Source organism: Rhinoderma darwinii, chromosome 5, assembly GCF_050947455.1.
Source record: "Rhinoderma darwinii isolate aRhiDar2 chromosome 5, aRhiDar2.hap1, whole genome shotgun sequence".
Lineage (NCBI taxonomy): Eukaryota > Metazoa > Chordata > Amphibia > Anura > Rhinodermatidae > Rhinoderma > Rhinoderma darwinii.
The window spans coordinates 149,105,075-149,123,256 of NC_134691.1; the positions used below are offsets into that span (position 1 = coordinate 149,105,075).

The 18,182-nt window shown below is 38.7% G+C and overlaps 1 protein-coding gene across 3 annotated transcripts in view; it reads right to left on the reverse strand.

The window, feature by feature from the left end:
* Positions 1-18,182, reverse strand: part of HIVEP1 (HIVEP zinc finger 1) — a 245,536-nt gene that overhangs the window by 10,389 nt on the left and 216,965 nt on the right. For all 3 annotated transcript variants that reach the window (XM_075826632.1, XM_075826631.1, XM_075826633.1), the window contains one exon: positions 16,841-16,942. In XM_075826632.1, coding sequence (XP_075682747.1) covers positions 16,841-16,942 — 102 coding nt within the window. The remainder of the gene's footprint in view (positions 1-16,840; positions 16,943-18,182) is intronic.

Genomic DNA, 18,182 nt, shown 5'->3' on the forward strand with positions numbered 1-18,182 from the left:
GACCTTTTGCGCGCGCAAAACACCTCGTTTTTTTCGCTCGCAAAACGCACACGCTCGTGTGAATCCGGCCTGATTCTGAGATTGTTTTCTTGTGACATATTGTACTTTATGTTAGTGAAAAAATTTGGTCGATAAATTCAATATTTATTTGTAAAAAACACCAAGATTTAGAGAAAATGAGCAAAAATGTGCATTTTCTAAATTTAAATGTATCTACTTGTAAAACAGATAGTAATACCACACAAAATACTTACTAGTTTATATTTCCCATAGGTCTACTTTATGTTTGCATCGTTTTTTGAACATTCTTTTATTTTTCTAGGACGTTACAAGGCTTAGAACTTTAGCAACAATTTCTCATATTTTCAAGAAAATTTCAAAAGCCTATTTTTTCAGGGACCAGTTCAGTTCTGAAGTGGCTTTGAGGGCCTTATATATTAGAAAGTCCCTATAAATCACCCCATTTTTAATACTGCACCCCTCAAAGTATTCAAAACAGCATTCAGAAAGTGTTTTAACCGTTTAGGTGTTTCACAGGAATTGAAGCATTTGTAATAAAAAAAAATAATTCTGTACCACAGAAGGTTTTACCCGAGAAATGCAACTCAATATTTATTGTCCAGATTCTGCAGTTTTTAGAAATATCCCACATGTGGCTCTAGTGTGATAATGGACTGAAACACCGGCCTCAGAAGCAAAGGAGCACCTAGTGGATTTTGGGGCCTCCTTTTTTTAGAATATATTTTAGGCACCATGTCAGGTTTGAATAGATCTTGTGGTAACAAAACAGTAAAGACCCCCCAAAAGTGACCCCATTTTGGAAACTACGCCCCTCAAGGAATTTATCTAGGGGTATAGTTAGCATTTTGAACCCACAGTTTTTTTGCTAAATTTATTTGAATTAGTATGTGAAGATGAAAATCGACTTTTTCTGTGAAAAAACTTACACATTTTTAATTTTTACAAGGAATAAAGGAGAAAAAGCACCCCAACATTTGTAAAACAATTTCTCCCGATTACGGAAATACGCCAAGTGTGGTAATAAAATGCTGTTTGGACCCACGCCGGGGCTTAGAAGGGAAGGAGCGCTATTTGGCTTTTGGAGCTCAAATTTAGCTGGAATACTTTTTGGGTGTCATGTCGAATTTGCAAAGCCCCCCGAGGGACCAAAACAGTGGAAGCCCCCCAAAAGTAACCCCATTTGGGAAACTACACCACTTAAGGAATCTATCTAGGGGTATAATGAGCATTTAGACCACACACGTCTTTGCAGAATTAGAATTAGGCCGTAAAAATTAATATCAACATTATTTCCACAAAAATGTGAATTTTTTCAATTTCACAAAGGATAAAGCACCCCAAAATGTGTAAAGCAATTTCTCCCGAGTACGGCAATACCCCACGTGGTCATAAATATTTTTCCATTAGAAAGTAATTAACCCTTTCCGAACTGATCCATGTTTTGCTTTTTCTTTTTCGTTTCTTCTCCCAGCTTTCCGAGAGACATAACTGTTTTATTTTTCCGTGAATAGAGGTGTACGAGGGCTTATTTTTTGCGGGACGAGCTGTAGTTTTTATTGGTACCATGTTTTGGTACAGAAGACTTTTTGAGCACTTTTTATTACATTTTTTGATAGAGCCAATGTGACCAAAAAACAGCGATTTTGCAGTTTAAAATTCTTTATTTTTCTCGGCTTTCACCGTGCGAGTTAAATAATGGTATATTGTAATAGTTTGGACTTTTACGGAGGCAGCGATACCAATTTTGTGTATTTTTTTACATTACTTTAGAGAAAAAATGTGAAAAGGGTTTCTCTTTGGACTTTAAATATTTATGAATTTTTTTTCACTAATAATAATTTACTTTTGTTTTTACACATTTTATTAGTCCCCCAGGGGACTTGAACCAGCAATCATAAGATCACTAATGTATTGCAGTATATTGTCATTTTACCATTTTGGGGTACATGCGATTTTTTTTATCACTTTTTATTCCATTTTTCAGCAAGCAAGGTGACCAAATACCATCAATTTTTACGGCGTTCACCCTGGGCTATAAATGACCATTATATATTTTTCTGCGGGTCGATACGATTACGGCGATACCATATGTATATTGTTTTTTTTAATGTTTTGCAGCGTTTGAGCAATAAAATAACTTATTTATAAAATAAATTATTATTTGTGTCACCATATTCTGAGAGCCATAAGTTTTTTATTTTTCAGTCAAAAAATCTGTGTAAGGGCTTGTTTTTTTGCGGGACGGGTTGTAGTTTGTATTGGTACCAATTTGGCGTGCATGCGACTTTCTGATCACTTTTTATTGTATATTTTGGGAGGGGTGGTGACCAAAAAAATAGTAATTCTCACATTGTTTTTCGTTTATTTTATTTGTGGTTTTCACCGTACGGGAAAAATAATATTAAAGTTTATAGTTGGGGTCGTTACGAACGCGGTGATACCAAATATGTGTACTTTTTTTTTTACGTGTTAATTTTTTTCCTATAATAAAAGACTTATTATAGGAAAAAAAGCAGTTCTTGTTTATGTAACTTATAACTTTTATTTTTACACTTTTTTGAAAACATTTTTATTTTTATTTTTTTAACTTTCTTTACTTGTCCCACTAGGGGACATTTAGACTTGCAGCTCTGATCGCTGCTGGAATACATTACACTACCTATGTAGTGTAATGCATTCCAATTGTCATTGTGACGTGACAGTCACACTGACAGGAAGCCTACGGCTGGTCCTCATAGGCTTCTGTACATGGCAGCACGGAAGCCATTGTCTGGCCTCCGGTTGCCATGGGTACCATCGCCAGCCCCACGTGATTTCACGCGGGGGCTTGCGATCTGCGCTCAACAGCTTAAATTCGGCGATCGCAAATTGAACGCCGCATCGAAGGGGGTTAACTGCCACTGATCGGCAACGGGTAATGCAGTGCAGACACCCTGCACAGTTAACCGCCGCTGCGGTGTAGCGCCGCGCGACGGTTAACTGCCAAAGCACTGACGTAACTACACGTCGAGGTGCGCAAAGTTACTGCACACCTCGACGTGCAGTTACGTCAAGGTGCGGGAAGGGGTTAAGGCTTTAAGGTATCATTTCATACATGGAAAACTCCTTTTATATGATGTCAGTGGAAGATTTCAAAATCCAAGATATGCGCGTTCTTTTTATTAACTTGAAAGTATAGAAGGCAGAAAAGGAGCTGCATATCTTTCTCCCCAATCACATGTTTAGTACTTGGGAGTTTGTTACGTTTTTATGTCCTTCCACCAAAATGTAAATTTTTTTTTTTTTTTTACTGATCTTGATTTTCTTTTCCATACAAGAAAATTATTAACAATAACTTACACCTTAAAGCCCTTTAATCTATACCCCACCCCAACCTATATGACAAAATAGGAGAAGCGAAGCAACATTGAAAAAAATTTAAAATGACTATATATAAGCAAGAATTAGCCTATTCTTAAACTACCAATATATTTTCTACCAGAGCAAAATCTCTTCTCCAATATCATAAATGTATTAACAGACCAGGTCCATTTCTCATATGTCGGGGCATCCGCTCGGATCCAATTAATCACAATTTCTTTACAGTTAAATATAATAGCTGTTCTGTAGCGGTCTTTTGATTGCTGCGAATTTAAATTCAATAAGTTTACCAAAATACAGGTCACAATTTCAAGCAGAATATTAACTTTGTAACCATTATTAATTCTAGATATGTTTTTCATCCAGTATCCATATAGGTTTAGGAACCTCCAAACAAGATGGACCAGATCTGCTTCATTAATGAGACATCTTAGACCGATATCAGATTTTTTTCAAATTTATGCAGCAATTTAGGTGCATAATACAATATGCTGTAATCTGGAAATAATATTACATTGGGACTTACCATACACAAAGTTTGAGGACACTACCAAGATGGACTAAAGAATATATTTTCATTGCTCTTCTCATAAAAATTCCCCTCCTCCTTCTCCCATATCTACATTGTTTACCCCAAGCAGATAAAGTCTCATATCTTATATACCTTTTTTTTTTCTTCTAGTTTCTGTTTTCATCAAATAATCTAGAAGTGCAATATGACATATGTTTTAATCTTTCTTTTTAAATTGTACTCTAAGTGCGCCATTTTCAATGATTATTCTGCAAGTCTATGATAAAGGCCAGCCATGTCCTATTTGTAATAGGTTAGGCTGGGTTCACACAACCTATTTTCAGACGTAAACGAGACGTATTATGCCTCGTTTTACGTCTGAAAATAGGGCTACAATACGTCGGCAAACATCTGCCCATTCATTTGAATGGGTTTGCCGACGTACTGTGCAGACGACCTGTCATTTACGCGTCGTCGTTTGACAGCTGTCAAACGACGACGCGTAAAAATACAGCCTCGTCAAAAGAAGTACAGGACACTTCTTTGGACGTTTTTGGAGCTTTTTTCTCATAGACTCCAATGAAAACCGCTTCAAAAACGGACGTAAAAAACGGCGCGAAAAACGCGAGTTGCTCAAAAAACGTCTGAAAATCAGGGGCTGTTTTCCCTTGAAAACAGCTCTGTATTTTCAGACGTTTTTGGTCACTACGTGTGCACATACCCTTAGGGATGGATGTAAACCCTGATGTATATACTACTACTGTAACATCTGTGTTTAATAAGCCAACTACTGAAATAATTATTTGAGCAACCAGTGATTGTTTCTTAAAAGGGTAACTATATTTTCAAAAAACTTTTGACATGTCAAAAGTTTTGATCGGTAGGGGTCCGAGTACGGAGAGCCCCAGCGATCACTAAAACGAAGCTGCAGAGGCGCCCGGGTGACGCTGTGCTGCTTAGTTTCTGATCGGCTTTTCTCAGAAAGCTGAGCCAGTGGCGTATGGGTTCAATAGTATATGTAAAGTATATGTATAGAATATAAAAGTATATGAGTCCGTATACCACTGGCTCAGCTTTCCGAGGAAAACTGATCAGGAACAAAGCAGCACAGAACTCACTAGAGCGCTTCTGCCGATTTAGCGATCGTGGGGGTCTCAGTGTTCAGACCCTTTTAAGGTAGGTAGAAATGTTACTCATGGCAAATTTATGTCTTGGTATTTTTAAAATTGTCTGAGAACTTAATTTCTTAATATATCTTTATTTTTTACTACAGAATTCCAAAATCGCCTGCATATTCATTAATTAAAAAGATAAACACGTTGGCAATAGAGCAGAGGTGCACAACCTTTTATGGTCGGCTCGCTTATACCACTTACAAGGGCCGCAATACAACTAGAAGTGGTTTTCCCATCCGAGACATATTGACAGTATATGCCATACATGTCTGATAGATGTGGGTTCCACATTTGGGACTTCCACTTAATGGGAGAATAGGGATCCCCTGCTCCCCGATTTGGCACTCCAGTGAGGAAGAAACAAGATGGCCAGGTATAAGCACAGTTTTCTCCACTGTAGTTTATGAGAATTATTGCCAAAAACGACACGGGAAGAAGCTGCATTCATGCGTAGCCAACGAATCTCTTCCTCTCTGAAGCTCCAAACATGGAAGTCCCCACATATGGGGGTGTCAGAGAAGGCTGGGGACTCACAAAATGGCATTGCAGGCTGCATGTGGCGCTAAAGGCAGCATGGGAGATTAAGGGCTACCTACACCTTTGAAATAGCTATTTTTATTATTAAAAATGTCTATCAGTGTATTTTGTGCAACTCTTTAATTACATTTTATTGAAAATGAGTTTTAATTTTAGATATACAGCTGCTTTGTATCCTGTATACAGAGCAGCACTATATAGCGCCGAGACTGAATCCATCAGGTCAGCGGCACTGACTGGTTCAGAGTCAGCGGGTCAGACATGCAGGATCCACCTGTTCCCGACCACATCTAGGTTATGAACTTAGATTTGATCGATAGCAGCTCGATCCTGTGTGTCAGAGACACGCTGGACTGGCTGACACTGAATCTGTCAGTCCTGGGGACCTGACTGATACAGGAAAGAAAGCAGCTGTATCTCAAAAAGTACAAATAATTTTTAATAAAATGTAATTACAAAGTCACACAAAACACACGGATAGACATTTTTATTTAAAACAAACAACAACAAAACACGATTTCAAGGATGTACATAGCTTTTAATGCATACGGTATTATGAAGTTCAACATATAACAGTATGCAGTTAGCTCCCTCTGATAGCGACTGCAGGTCGTCAGTGTCTACGCAAGTCACTTGGAGCTCTGTATCGGAATTTAAACCGCACAGAAACATGCATGATGTGAAAAGGCCAACATTCACTTTAAGGCCTGGATCACACACAGAGTTTTGATACAGTTTTTGGCTCAATTTTTTGAGCCAAATCCAGAAGTGGATACAAAAGGAAAGAAAGGTGTAAAAAAAAAAAAAAAGACTGATCCATCGCCTTTCTTTTATGGCCACTTCTATTTTTTGGCGAAATAAACTGCATCAAAACGGTGTGTGATTCTGGCCTCGGACTAGTTTACGAAGACCATAGATGCAAGGAATTTCCACAGTGCATGCACCTATGGGAATTAAACGATCATTTATGACCAACATGAATTTGTCTCTTATTTAACAGGACATACCGTACTGCCCAGAAGTTTTGATTTGGTGAAGGTTATTGAATTGATATTTTAGAGTCGAATTGTTACTTGTGCGCAGTCATGCTATACAGTCACAATTGTGCTTGTACTGAACAGGACTGTGACAAACAAGATATGTATAGAAAACATGGGATGCCTCAAGAGAATTCTATCGACTTTAGTTATGAAAACGTACAGATTTCGGATCTCATTTTCAGGATTTATAGCCGATTTGACATGAGCTACCTGGTCCGGCTATGTCTAAGGAGTGACACTGAACAAATAGCCTGTGACAAATCCTGACCTCCTAATCACTTCTGCTCCCCCGAAGCAGCGCAGCTGCCTATGTTTGTGGACAAAACTAATCTTACAAAATAATTCCCTCTTTGATGCGCAGCACTGAGTAAAACTAAATAGGCCTCTGGTTCTGGGTGACTGGCAGCAGACAGTTGCTCAGTGCACATCCCTTTCAAGTCGGCTTTCAAATTGTACATAGTCCTTGTCATCCAAGGCATCAACCTCACAGGGAAAGGACCTGCTTCCTTCAGCCAATCAAGCATGAAAAGTTCTACATTAAAAAGTCACTCTACCTCTTTATATCACTTATCGCTTTCCTGGGTGCAAACCTATTTCTCATGTTGCACAGGTTAACAATAAAAAGGACACGTTCAGCTAGGTGAACTAATGACAAAAAAAAACCACATCAAGCCCGTAACATGACATTTCAGACAGATCGAGAACTTAATGACCTGGCAAGTATCAACAAAAGAGAGATTTGAATGTCTGTCTATAGATCTCTCTCCATCTATCTGATCATCCATGGTCAATGTTTATTAGAAGGTCAATATATGTATATAAAACGCATATACATGCCCTCATACAAATATATACTCCGCTATGTGCTAATGCCGCTCTTTTAACATTAAATATGACTCACATATATTTGAGATATTCAGACCACCCTAGCACAGTATCAATACAATCCACTTCTGTCAAACTCTAGGTCGATATTGGTCTGTATATGTTTCTCTTATTATGATGCTACCATTGGGACAACTATGTAACAACTGGCACTAGCCACTTTCAAGTGATGCTTAGCCTGGACTTCCAAGCTGCGTTTTTTCGCAGTGTTTTAATGGTGTTTTTTTTTTATGCGTTTTTCAGGCGATTTTGCCATAGGCCTCTCTATAGGACTACAAAAACGCAGGAAAGCAAAACGTTTTTTTAAAAAGCGGCTTTTTTTTATGCCGTTTTAAATCACGTGTTTGAAGGAGGCCTTAATGGGGTCTTTGTAATAGGAATTATATAGAATATATACATATTATATATCTTGTTAGTGATTGCACTTTTAACATGTCTCCCTTAAGCATAGATTTATGGATCCCAACTGGCGACTGTTTTTAGTGTGAGTGATATTTTTATCTCGTTTTTATCTCAATGATTTTTTTACTATGTCCTTGTAGTTTTTGTCATAATAAAGATAACGGAATTTTAACGTGCGCTGTTGTAAAGTGTGACTTTTTATAGGTTATTATGTTTGGGTTAAGTCAGATATTTGAGCTTATATATGCCCTTTTTGTAGGTTGTATATAACCAAAAAGCTGCAGAATAAAAACAGGAAATTTACATGTCACACAGAAGGAATCATTACCCTCCATCTTTACTATCTTAAAATCTATGGTGTTTGTTTTCACTTCTTTAAGTAGGGAAAAGTGTTAATCTTTTGTGTTGTCTGGGTTGCCATTTTGCCCCTGTGCAAACTAACCTCTGTCATTTCTTTGCTTTTAACTGATTCAGCTTGAGTGACCTAACACCCCTCTTCAGCAAACAGTACCATGACCTCTGACCCCTACAAGCCCAATAGTACTAATTACAGCTTAATCCCTGTGAACTCGCAGCACATTCAGAGGTGAAATACCTCTTGCCAATGACAATGGCAGACAGACAATATTGCAGTTCATTTGCTCTTTCCCAGGTTTTCCTACATTCTAGCATAGAAGGGCTAAAACAACAAAAACCCTTGGCATTTGGAATCTCAGGCGCTAGACAATTTGTGTAAACTATATTAGAATATAGTCTTTGCAGTGTGGATCCCTGTAGAAGTAGAAATAATAGGAATATTATTCCTATGACCATTCTCCACTACATGCAATAAATTGGGCTTTGTTTTCTGCACTAGTAGGGAAGCGACTTTAATGGGTTCTGTTGGCATTCCGTCGGAGTGCCCGTGATTTAACTGGACCGCTGCTGCGCTATGGTTTCCAATAAACCCTGCCGGATCGGGGTGACGGAGGCCCCTAACGGAGATGTGGGATAAAGGGGGGTTGGGTAAAGACAGTCACTGTGTCAGCAAACGTAAGTTGGCTTTATATTAGTGAGAGACAATTCCTGTATGCTCTCAAAATGAAGGAGGATGTCCAGAACTTAAATATGATACGAACTTCGTACCACAGGGTAATGCTCATCTGCTATTTATTTGGGTGCTTTACTGCTCCGCACCATTAGGGCACAGCTGTGATCAGTCACTACATATTAGTTGTTTGTCGATTGAAAGTCCGAGGTAGTTGGAAATCCACCCCCGTTCTTCACAAGCTCGAGCGGAGGTTCTGTCCCTTTCAATTGCGGCTCTGCCTTTTTCAGGTTTGTTTCAGTGCATAAGCACAAGCTCACCAAGAAGGTAGTGCACATAAAGTCCTCCATTACAGCAAAGATAGAAGGATTATAACAAACACATAGGAGGAGAACTAGAACTCACTTGTAAAGGACAATGCTGTAATACCATGCACAGCCGCTACAAAAGTAACGTTGTGAGCAAGTACTAACAGCCTGAAACCCAATGTAAACAATGAAGAGGATGCAGCGCCGCTGCCAATTCAATTGGCGGATCGTCGGGGGTGCCGAGAGTCAGACCACTATGATCTAATATGAAGGTTCACTGCTATCAAGGGGAGTCGGTAGAGATAGCGGTGTACAGAAAATGTTAAAAAGGATATTAGGTATCTGCCACTCAGATACTTAAAGGAGTTTGTTAGATATTTTAATGTCATTAAGTATTAGCTTAGTTAATAGAAAATATTAAATCATCCATTTTTAATGCATTTTTTTTATTTGTCTGACAAGAAATCTCATAAAAATTAGTTTGGGGGCCTGATCATTGCTTAGAATACTGTGGGGGAGATTACCTGGCAAAACACGACAGAACATTGGCACAATTTCCACCAAATAACTGGTGTACATTCTGTGCGCCAAATTTTTTATGTGTTTTAGACACTTTTTGCACCTTTCAACAAAGTTTTGAAAAAGATACATGGCTAAGAGTCGTGGTAAAATGTGCCAGATTTGTTAAGAGCGTGCTTCATTTTTTATTTTGTTTACCAAGACAAATACCACACATGGCAAGTCATGAAGCTATACAAGCCACGGAGTACCTTGTTCTGAAACAAAGCTGCCTCTACAAAAAACAGCAAACCTGTTTCTGCAAAGGATATGTTCCCCGATGAGGCAGAGGCTCCTGGTCCTTACACATCACCTGCTATTCAAGCTTCATCACCTCCAGTGCTTTCCATCTCATGTGTTAATTGTGGAAGGAACTTAGGCTTGGTTTAGACATTGAATTTGCTAAACCTGAGAGGAGCATCAAAAAGATAGGATAGTTTGCGTATCTTAAGGCTAAAGGAACTGGACAGTAAGGCCCCATTCACATGAACATGAATAACGTCCGTGTGCCGCGCATGGAAATCACACATGATTTCAATGGGGCCGTTCACACATGCAGGAGTTTTCACGCAGCGAGAGTCCGCGGCGTGAAACTCACTGCACGTCCTATATTGGTGCGTTTTCACACACCTATGCGCCCATTGATGTCTATGGGTGCGTGAAAACCACGCACTGCACACGGATGCACATCTGTGTGCGGTGCGTGATTTGCGCATCAACTAGATTGAAAATAAAAATAAAATAAAAAATGTGCTTTGCGAGTGCGTGAATAACGCATGCCACTCGCAAAGCACACTGATGCATAACGAAACACACACACGGACGGACCAGATTCACGCGCGTGAATCGGATACGCTCGTTTGAATGAGGCCTAACGTTCCTTTTACCATTCACTTCTATTTGAGGGCAACACAAAGGGAGGGAAAGATTAATGTCGAGATTGCACTGCTGAAGTGATCATGTAGCCCTGGACTAATATACCTGAAGTCCCACCAGGAAACAAAGACCTCTGTCGGTCAAGCATGTGAAGGTCTGGCTATGCTAACAGTCATCTGTGGCCTCTGTTAACAATCAGTGGTCCAAACATATTTGGACCGACCCTTTGCTAACACCATCGCTAAAAATGGGACATATATAAGAAAGGTAATCCTGATTTGACGTCGGCACGATATTCTGCTACTAATGCACAACGTTAGGATATTTTGCTCATTTGTTATTGGTAATCCTAATATACTGCCCATGACAGAGTGCCAGGTAATTTAATATTTATCCCCCGACATAAGGAATTTAGACTATATGCCCAAAAGGAGACGGTAACTGATATGACTAAGTATCAATTCAGACATGTGTACGCTAAAAAAAAAAAAAAAAAAAAAAGTACCTAGAATTTTTTTTACACCTTATATATAGCACAATAGTTTCTGCTTTACAGAAAGTATGAGAAAGATGTTCTTTTTTTTTATATATTATATTTTGATCTACAAGATACATTAATCTAGTCTAGCCATAAATCTAAACCAATCTTACCACTTTTATATACCTTTATAGAACCAGATCTTGAAAGCCATAAAACGCAGTAAAATGTTGACTATGATTGACTGTCAGCACAGCTAGACATGAGTTATTCTTAGCGGCCATTTTTCATCTTCCTCTGATATTAACGTGGGAGTAGTTTAAGAGAATTCATTTCTGTCAGCTCAGCCTACACAAAAGATTAGTGAACCCAGGTGCTTTATTTAAACAGAGAGAAGTGTCTAACTGCCTCACTTAATAGCGGGAATTTATGAAGACTGGCATTTCATACGCCAGTCTTAATATAAAGTAAGTTGAAGTAAAGCGCGCGTAATTTATTAATGTGCTGTCCGTGCGTCAGAAAGTGATTTGAGCCATAATTCCGGTCAGTCTCTGGCGTAAATTATGATAAATTGGTCAGCCCTTAGGTGGACGTGCCCCTTCTGATTAGGGGGGCGTGAGCAGCAGAAATGACACAAAAGTTGAAATTTTTACCGCAAATTGCAACTTTTGTGCGGTTTGCGACTTTACTACGCCAGAAAACCGTCACAGAAAAGTTTAGCGATCTAAAGGGGTCTCATCAGAGACCACATCTTTCATACTGTATGTAAGATGGGAACCCCCTCTATGACGTCCTTATGCCCCAATAAAGCAAATAAACGGGTTGTCTTCTTGAAAACTAACATCAGACAGAAATAATCTAAATTTATCTCCATATTTTACAGCATTACACTCCTACTGTTAATCTATTCCATAAAGACATGGATATAAAGCTGCAGCACACAATTAAAAAAAATATATATACATGCATCGCTTTTACACGTTATGTATTTTACCATAAAAGAACGAAGACAACTGGTAAATTGAATGTTAACCACATTCCTGCCAATATTTGCTTGAAAAGGTGCCCTGCAGCAGTGCATGAAAAGCCTTTGAAGCACACACACGTTTTTGATCTCACATGGTTCAAAAAACACAGAACCACTTCTGATCAAAATTCAGGATACGCGCTGAATACGACCTGACAGCAGATATGACAGGTTTGATCAAGCTATTCCTGTCCAGGGTTAGAAACATGTTGAGATGCTAAATCCAAGAACTTTCATGTACATGATAATATTATTAGACTTGTCAATTCTTGCAAATAAGCAAGTTCAGCTTTAATCCTTCATATGGTTTACAGATATGGAGCAACTAGAAAATGACGCAGCTTTAAAACTCAATTTATTCAAAAGTTAAAAATTCATTATGTAAAGTAGTAGCTAACAAAAAGCAAATTGTTTCACTCAAGTGAATACTACAAGAATAACGTATTGTTTAACCTGTGATCATTTTTCTTTCTATTATTAATATGGTCCTAAACAAGTAGTAGAAGTGCAGTGTGAACAGTGTTATTAGAGATCTGCTAGATGCTACTTTTTGTGGCAAAGGCTGCCACCTGCTGGGGTAGTAAAGGAATGGATTCAAGGGAGCACCTTGGTAGCAGAAAAAGGTATTCATATTTTAAAAAAAAAGAACACAAATAAAATCAACTAAGGACTTGTTCACATCACCGTTGCCCTTCCGTTGAGGGGTTCCGTTGGGTTAACCCCTCAACGGAAAGGCAAACAGAGTTTTCCGTTTGCCTTTTTGCTGAGGGGTTAACCCAACGGAAACCTCCCACGGAACCCCTCAGCGGAAACAAACGCTGATGTGAACACACCCTAAAAATGATCATAAAGTAAAGCTTATGAGAGTGGATATTATACTTAATGGTAAATGCATTCGAGCTGTAGTAATGCTAACATTTTCAAATAAACAGGAGAGATACAGTATATACATATTTAATCACCATAAAAAGATTCTTTAAGAATCTTTTAAATATTTCTCAAATCAAAGTAGATAAAAACCCCGGAAAGTCAATCTGGAAGCTGCAGGATCAGATTTCAATAGTGTGATTACAATACAAACACTCATGTAGCGTCGGGCTTCCGTTTGGTCTTCCCATTCATCTGTTCCCTCAGCATTACCATTGATTTCAATGGTATTCCGTTTTCCTCCGCTCCACAAGGTTCCCGTTTTTCTCACAAAAACAATAGCGTAGTGTGCTGTGCTATTGTTTCCAGGGAAAAAAAACGAAAACCTAGCGGAGCGGAGCCAAACAAACAAAAAAATAAATAAACACCATTGAAATCAACAGCAATACAAACAGAAACGATACTTTCCGCTTGACGGTTCCTCTGACGGAACAGATGAATGGAAAGTCGAACGGAAGCCCAACGCTGATGTGAACAGGCCCTAAGGTTTAAATATCTCTTGAATCTATCTCTACGAATCTTAAGCTGGCCATACACGAGGTCTATCGACAGCTATTTCTCTGGACCACCATAACTATATGCATTCGGCTCAGCTAAGTGTGTGTTTATTTCAGCGGTTAGAGGAGAATAAGCCGCTGTCAGACACCTTAAACTTAAAATCCAACACGTTAAAATCCAACTTAGCCAATCTGCTTTCCAGTGATGTCTGCAGTTGGGGAACAGTCCGGAAGCCCCCATACACACGAGATGGTTGGCTGTATATCTTGTACTTCGAGATAAGTACTAAAGAAACAACACTACACACAAAGAGATGGCTAGAGCATGTCGCAAACAAAAAATATATCTCATGGTAATGTACTACGCAAGCTCCTTTCAGATCTAATGAAAACCTTCTGAAAAAGTGAATGAAGAAATAAATATTTTGTGATTAAATGGTTACATTGGGTTTGGCGTCATTCACATCTGCGTCAGGGCTCCGTTGGAGCTTTCCGTCAGCGGAACCCATGAACAGAGCCCCGACTAAAACAAACGGAAACCATAGGTTTCCGTTTGCATCACCATTGATTTCAATGGTGACGGATCCGGTGCAAATGGTTTCCGTTTGTCACCGTTCTGTTAGGGTTTCGACAGAATGAACAGCGCAGTCGACTACGGTATTGATTCCGTCAAAACGACAGAACCCATAATTAACAGTGACAAACGGAAACCATTTGCACCGGATGCGTCACCATTGAAATCAATGGTGATGCAAATAGAAACCTATGGTTTCCGTTTGTTTCATCTGTTCATGGGTTCCCCTGACGGAAAGCTCTGAAGGAACCCATGTGCGGAGCCCTGACGCAGATGTTAAAGAAGGCTTAATCAGCAAAAAAAATATATATATATTTCTACACGATCATTGAACATATAAAGTCACACGTTAGATAAACCGTGCCGAAATCGTGTTAACTATAGTCATGAAGTGTAGTCTGGAAATGGCCATATTAAAAAAATACAACTAATTCCCTTTTACGCATCCAATTTCAGTTTAGGTTCCTGAAAAAAATATTCTATGAATTCTGAGGCTTCTGAGACCAGTACAAATAGGTCAACGGCTTCCGCAATCATCAGTAGTCACTTCGGCGATGAGTCCAGGACCAAGACCACGAAACAGGAGATTCACAGTTGCATTTTGTCATGCTAAATGGTTCACCTGGCCTGACAGTTTAATTCACATATTAACATTCCTCGCATTGCTACCCTGTACTTTGGTGACACAAGCATCAGAGGATGTGTGGCAGATAGCCATGGGGATGATTCCACACACAAAGGGTAAAAGCATCCAACTATTTACGAATGCCCAAACCATGACAAAGTCAAAGACAAAGAACATGGCAATAAGCAGCTTACATCCTGAGCCCCATTTCCTAACCATACAATTTTGCTGTCATCCCGTTCTGGATAATCAGGTGGCTTTTTGTAGATTCTTTAAACAACAAAACCGTATTCCCTCCATAGAAAAAATATGATATACTCATTTCTTTTAGGCAATCAGCCTACTTTTTATGCCCCCATGTTAATGACACAAGTTTGAGTCTTCGACAGTAACTAATGCAGTATTCTACAGTATAGAAAACTTCAGCAAATGAAGGGACGGACAGAAAGTAGTATTTATAGTTGTTCACAAATAATAAATCACGTTGAGTGGCATGTAACACTAGGATCAGAAGTATTTGTGCGGGAACGTGGAGTGGTTGTGGGCTGCACAGCTTCTAATAATGGATCAGGACCAGGCTCGATATTTGTTTTACACCTTTTAATTCTGGCTTGCTCTATTGCACATGAAAAAAAAAAGGATATTTTTGCATTTGTGTGGTTTTTGCTTCTTTAGGATACTTGGGGTACCCCCCATATTGATAACTTTGGGAATTAAAAAAAAAAAAAAAAAAAAAAAAAAGGAGAGCGAGAGAGAAGAATGTACAATATCATAAAAAAATAATATACACTGTACATCAGTTATAAAATACACATAGACCAGGTTTAGACCCAGGAAAAGAAGTTCTAAATAGTTTATGGAAATCTTCCTGCTGAACGCTATATTATTTCGCTGTGAAGTGCCCTCTGGTATCTATCCTGATGCGGCTATTCACAATGAAGATCAGGATCAGTAACGTGCACAAACAACAAAGCTGGCTGGGTTGTAATCTCAGGCCCTCGATGATACCGTTACTTGAGGTAAGGCTTTAGTCCCGCCACATATCGGAGACAGACTGGTTACAAGGAGCGTAATTATACCATTTTTGTCTGCTATAAAAGTTTAGTTGGGGCAGTTTTCAGGCTATTCAGAGAATTTTGTTGTAGAAGGTTGATAGAAATACTCAAATAATTAAAATGTCAGAAACGACATTACTCAGCTAAACTATATTATCTTTTGGGAAGGGTTAGGGTCCTTTTACACTGGCCAATATGGGCCATAAAAACTAGTGCCGATCAGCGAGACAGCTCGTTAATCGGTGCTCGTATGCTCCTTTTTACTAGGAGCTATAAATGGTAACGTACGGGGACGAGCACTCGTTAATACGATCACTCGTCCCCATACATTTCTATCATGTCGGCAGCACACCTTCCTGCCAACAACGATCATATTTATTGCTGCATAAACTATACAATCAGCCGATGAACGGGCGTTTACTCGTTCATCAGCTGATCGTTGCCCTGTTTATACAGGGCAATGATCGGGAACGAGCGGTCATATGAAGGCTTGTTTGCCCCGATTATTAGCTCGTGTAAAAGGGCCTTTATATGTAAAATGTATTTCAGCATCTAATCTACATCATTATAAAAACAATGAATTCAATGTCAGCATTTAAAGTGCCCCATATATTCATAAGATATAATATATTCATAAAATGATCCACCTTTCTAGTTTAGGACCTATTTGCAGTACTTGTGAGTATACTTCATATTCATCCTTGATGCTCCCAAGTTACAATATTCGCTCAGGAAAAAAAACATAAAAAAAAAAACAAACCCCTGCAAACCAATTTACAGGAACATTGCAAATACGGCAGCTTAATTTAATTACTAAACTAAAAAGTGATGTACGGGGTAATTCATTTCTGCATCTATTAAAGCAACTATACTCACTACTGAAAGCAAATAATATATCGCAACACATAGTCTACTTTTTCCAAGCACTTGATGTGATTAAAACAAAACAATTCTCACCCGAATCATCTGTATCCTGATCATCTATTGGACCAACTGCTATTCCCATGTCCATGCACTTCTTGCTGTGAGCTTTAGATTTCATGTGTTTTGTCAAATTGCCTAAAACAGAGCATTTTTATGAATTAAACTTCTAGCTAAAAATGATATTTATTGAAAACAATATGATTAAAGATGCAGTTTTGTGATCCACAGATGGCCAACTCGGCTGTAGTGGGCTTAGGTGGCATACCCAAGACATTACATTATAACCATATTATAGAATCTTCAATATACTTTATTAATTCCTCACAGTTCTCAATATCTCTGCTTGTTGTTATTCAGTAGGAATATTCATGGTTTGCCGTGGATAAAATTCTGTCCATGGTCATGTGATGGACACACAGGTGCACGGCTTGTTACAGTTACAGTATTTGTATCAGAGCGGTGTCCCCATTGCATGACCATGGACAGAATTGTATTTGCTGAAGCTGGACAACCCCATTAAAAACAGAGCCATGGCTTTTAAATGCATCCTAGCTCCGGAACCCACTGAATTTATCTGAAATAGATTTCATTAAAAAGTTTGCAGAGTAAAGAACAGTTAAAATTTGCTAAATACATTCTTAGAAATACAGCAATAAAGAAGCTAGTATATCGAAATATATAAAACTTCAGCAACACTAATATCGTATACACACATTTCAGAAATAGAATGTGCAATAAAAAGCATAAACCAGTAAAGGCTTCGTTCACATCTGCGTCAGGGCTCCATTCAGGCATTCCATCTGAGCTTTCCATCAGAACGGAACCCTGACAGAAACTAACGGAAACCACAGGTTGATTACAACGGTGACGGATCTGGTGCAAATGGCTTCAGGTTGCCTCAGTTGTGCAAGGGATCCAACGTTTTGACGGAATGAATACCGTAGACGTGAACAAAGCCTAAAAGGTTACAGTTAAAGAAAAAAAAAAGGGGGGTTAGGGTCATAGAGGGAAAGAATAGGAAGAGGTTGGCTGTCTGGAGGGTAATCAGAGTTCTGTTATCAAGGAAATATAGAGATGTGGATAGGCGTAACAAATCAAGCAAGGCCACAGTTTTTCAAGTTTTGGATAGTTGTCAAGCAGTATGCTGATAAGTTTTTAATTGATGAACATGTTGTGCATGTGTAATTTAACATCTCTAAATGGGGCAGTTTGCGGTTTCCAAGTGGGGGCTACAGTTATTTTGGCAGCTAATAGGATATATTAGAATAATTTGAATTGAGGATGAGTAAGTTCTGGTGGTTTAAAGGCTATGGACACCTTTGATATAGAACATTTTTCTTTTACATAGGTTAGTGGTTGCTTGCGTTAAAAAAAA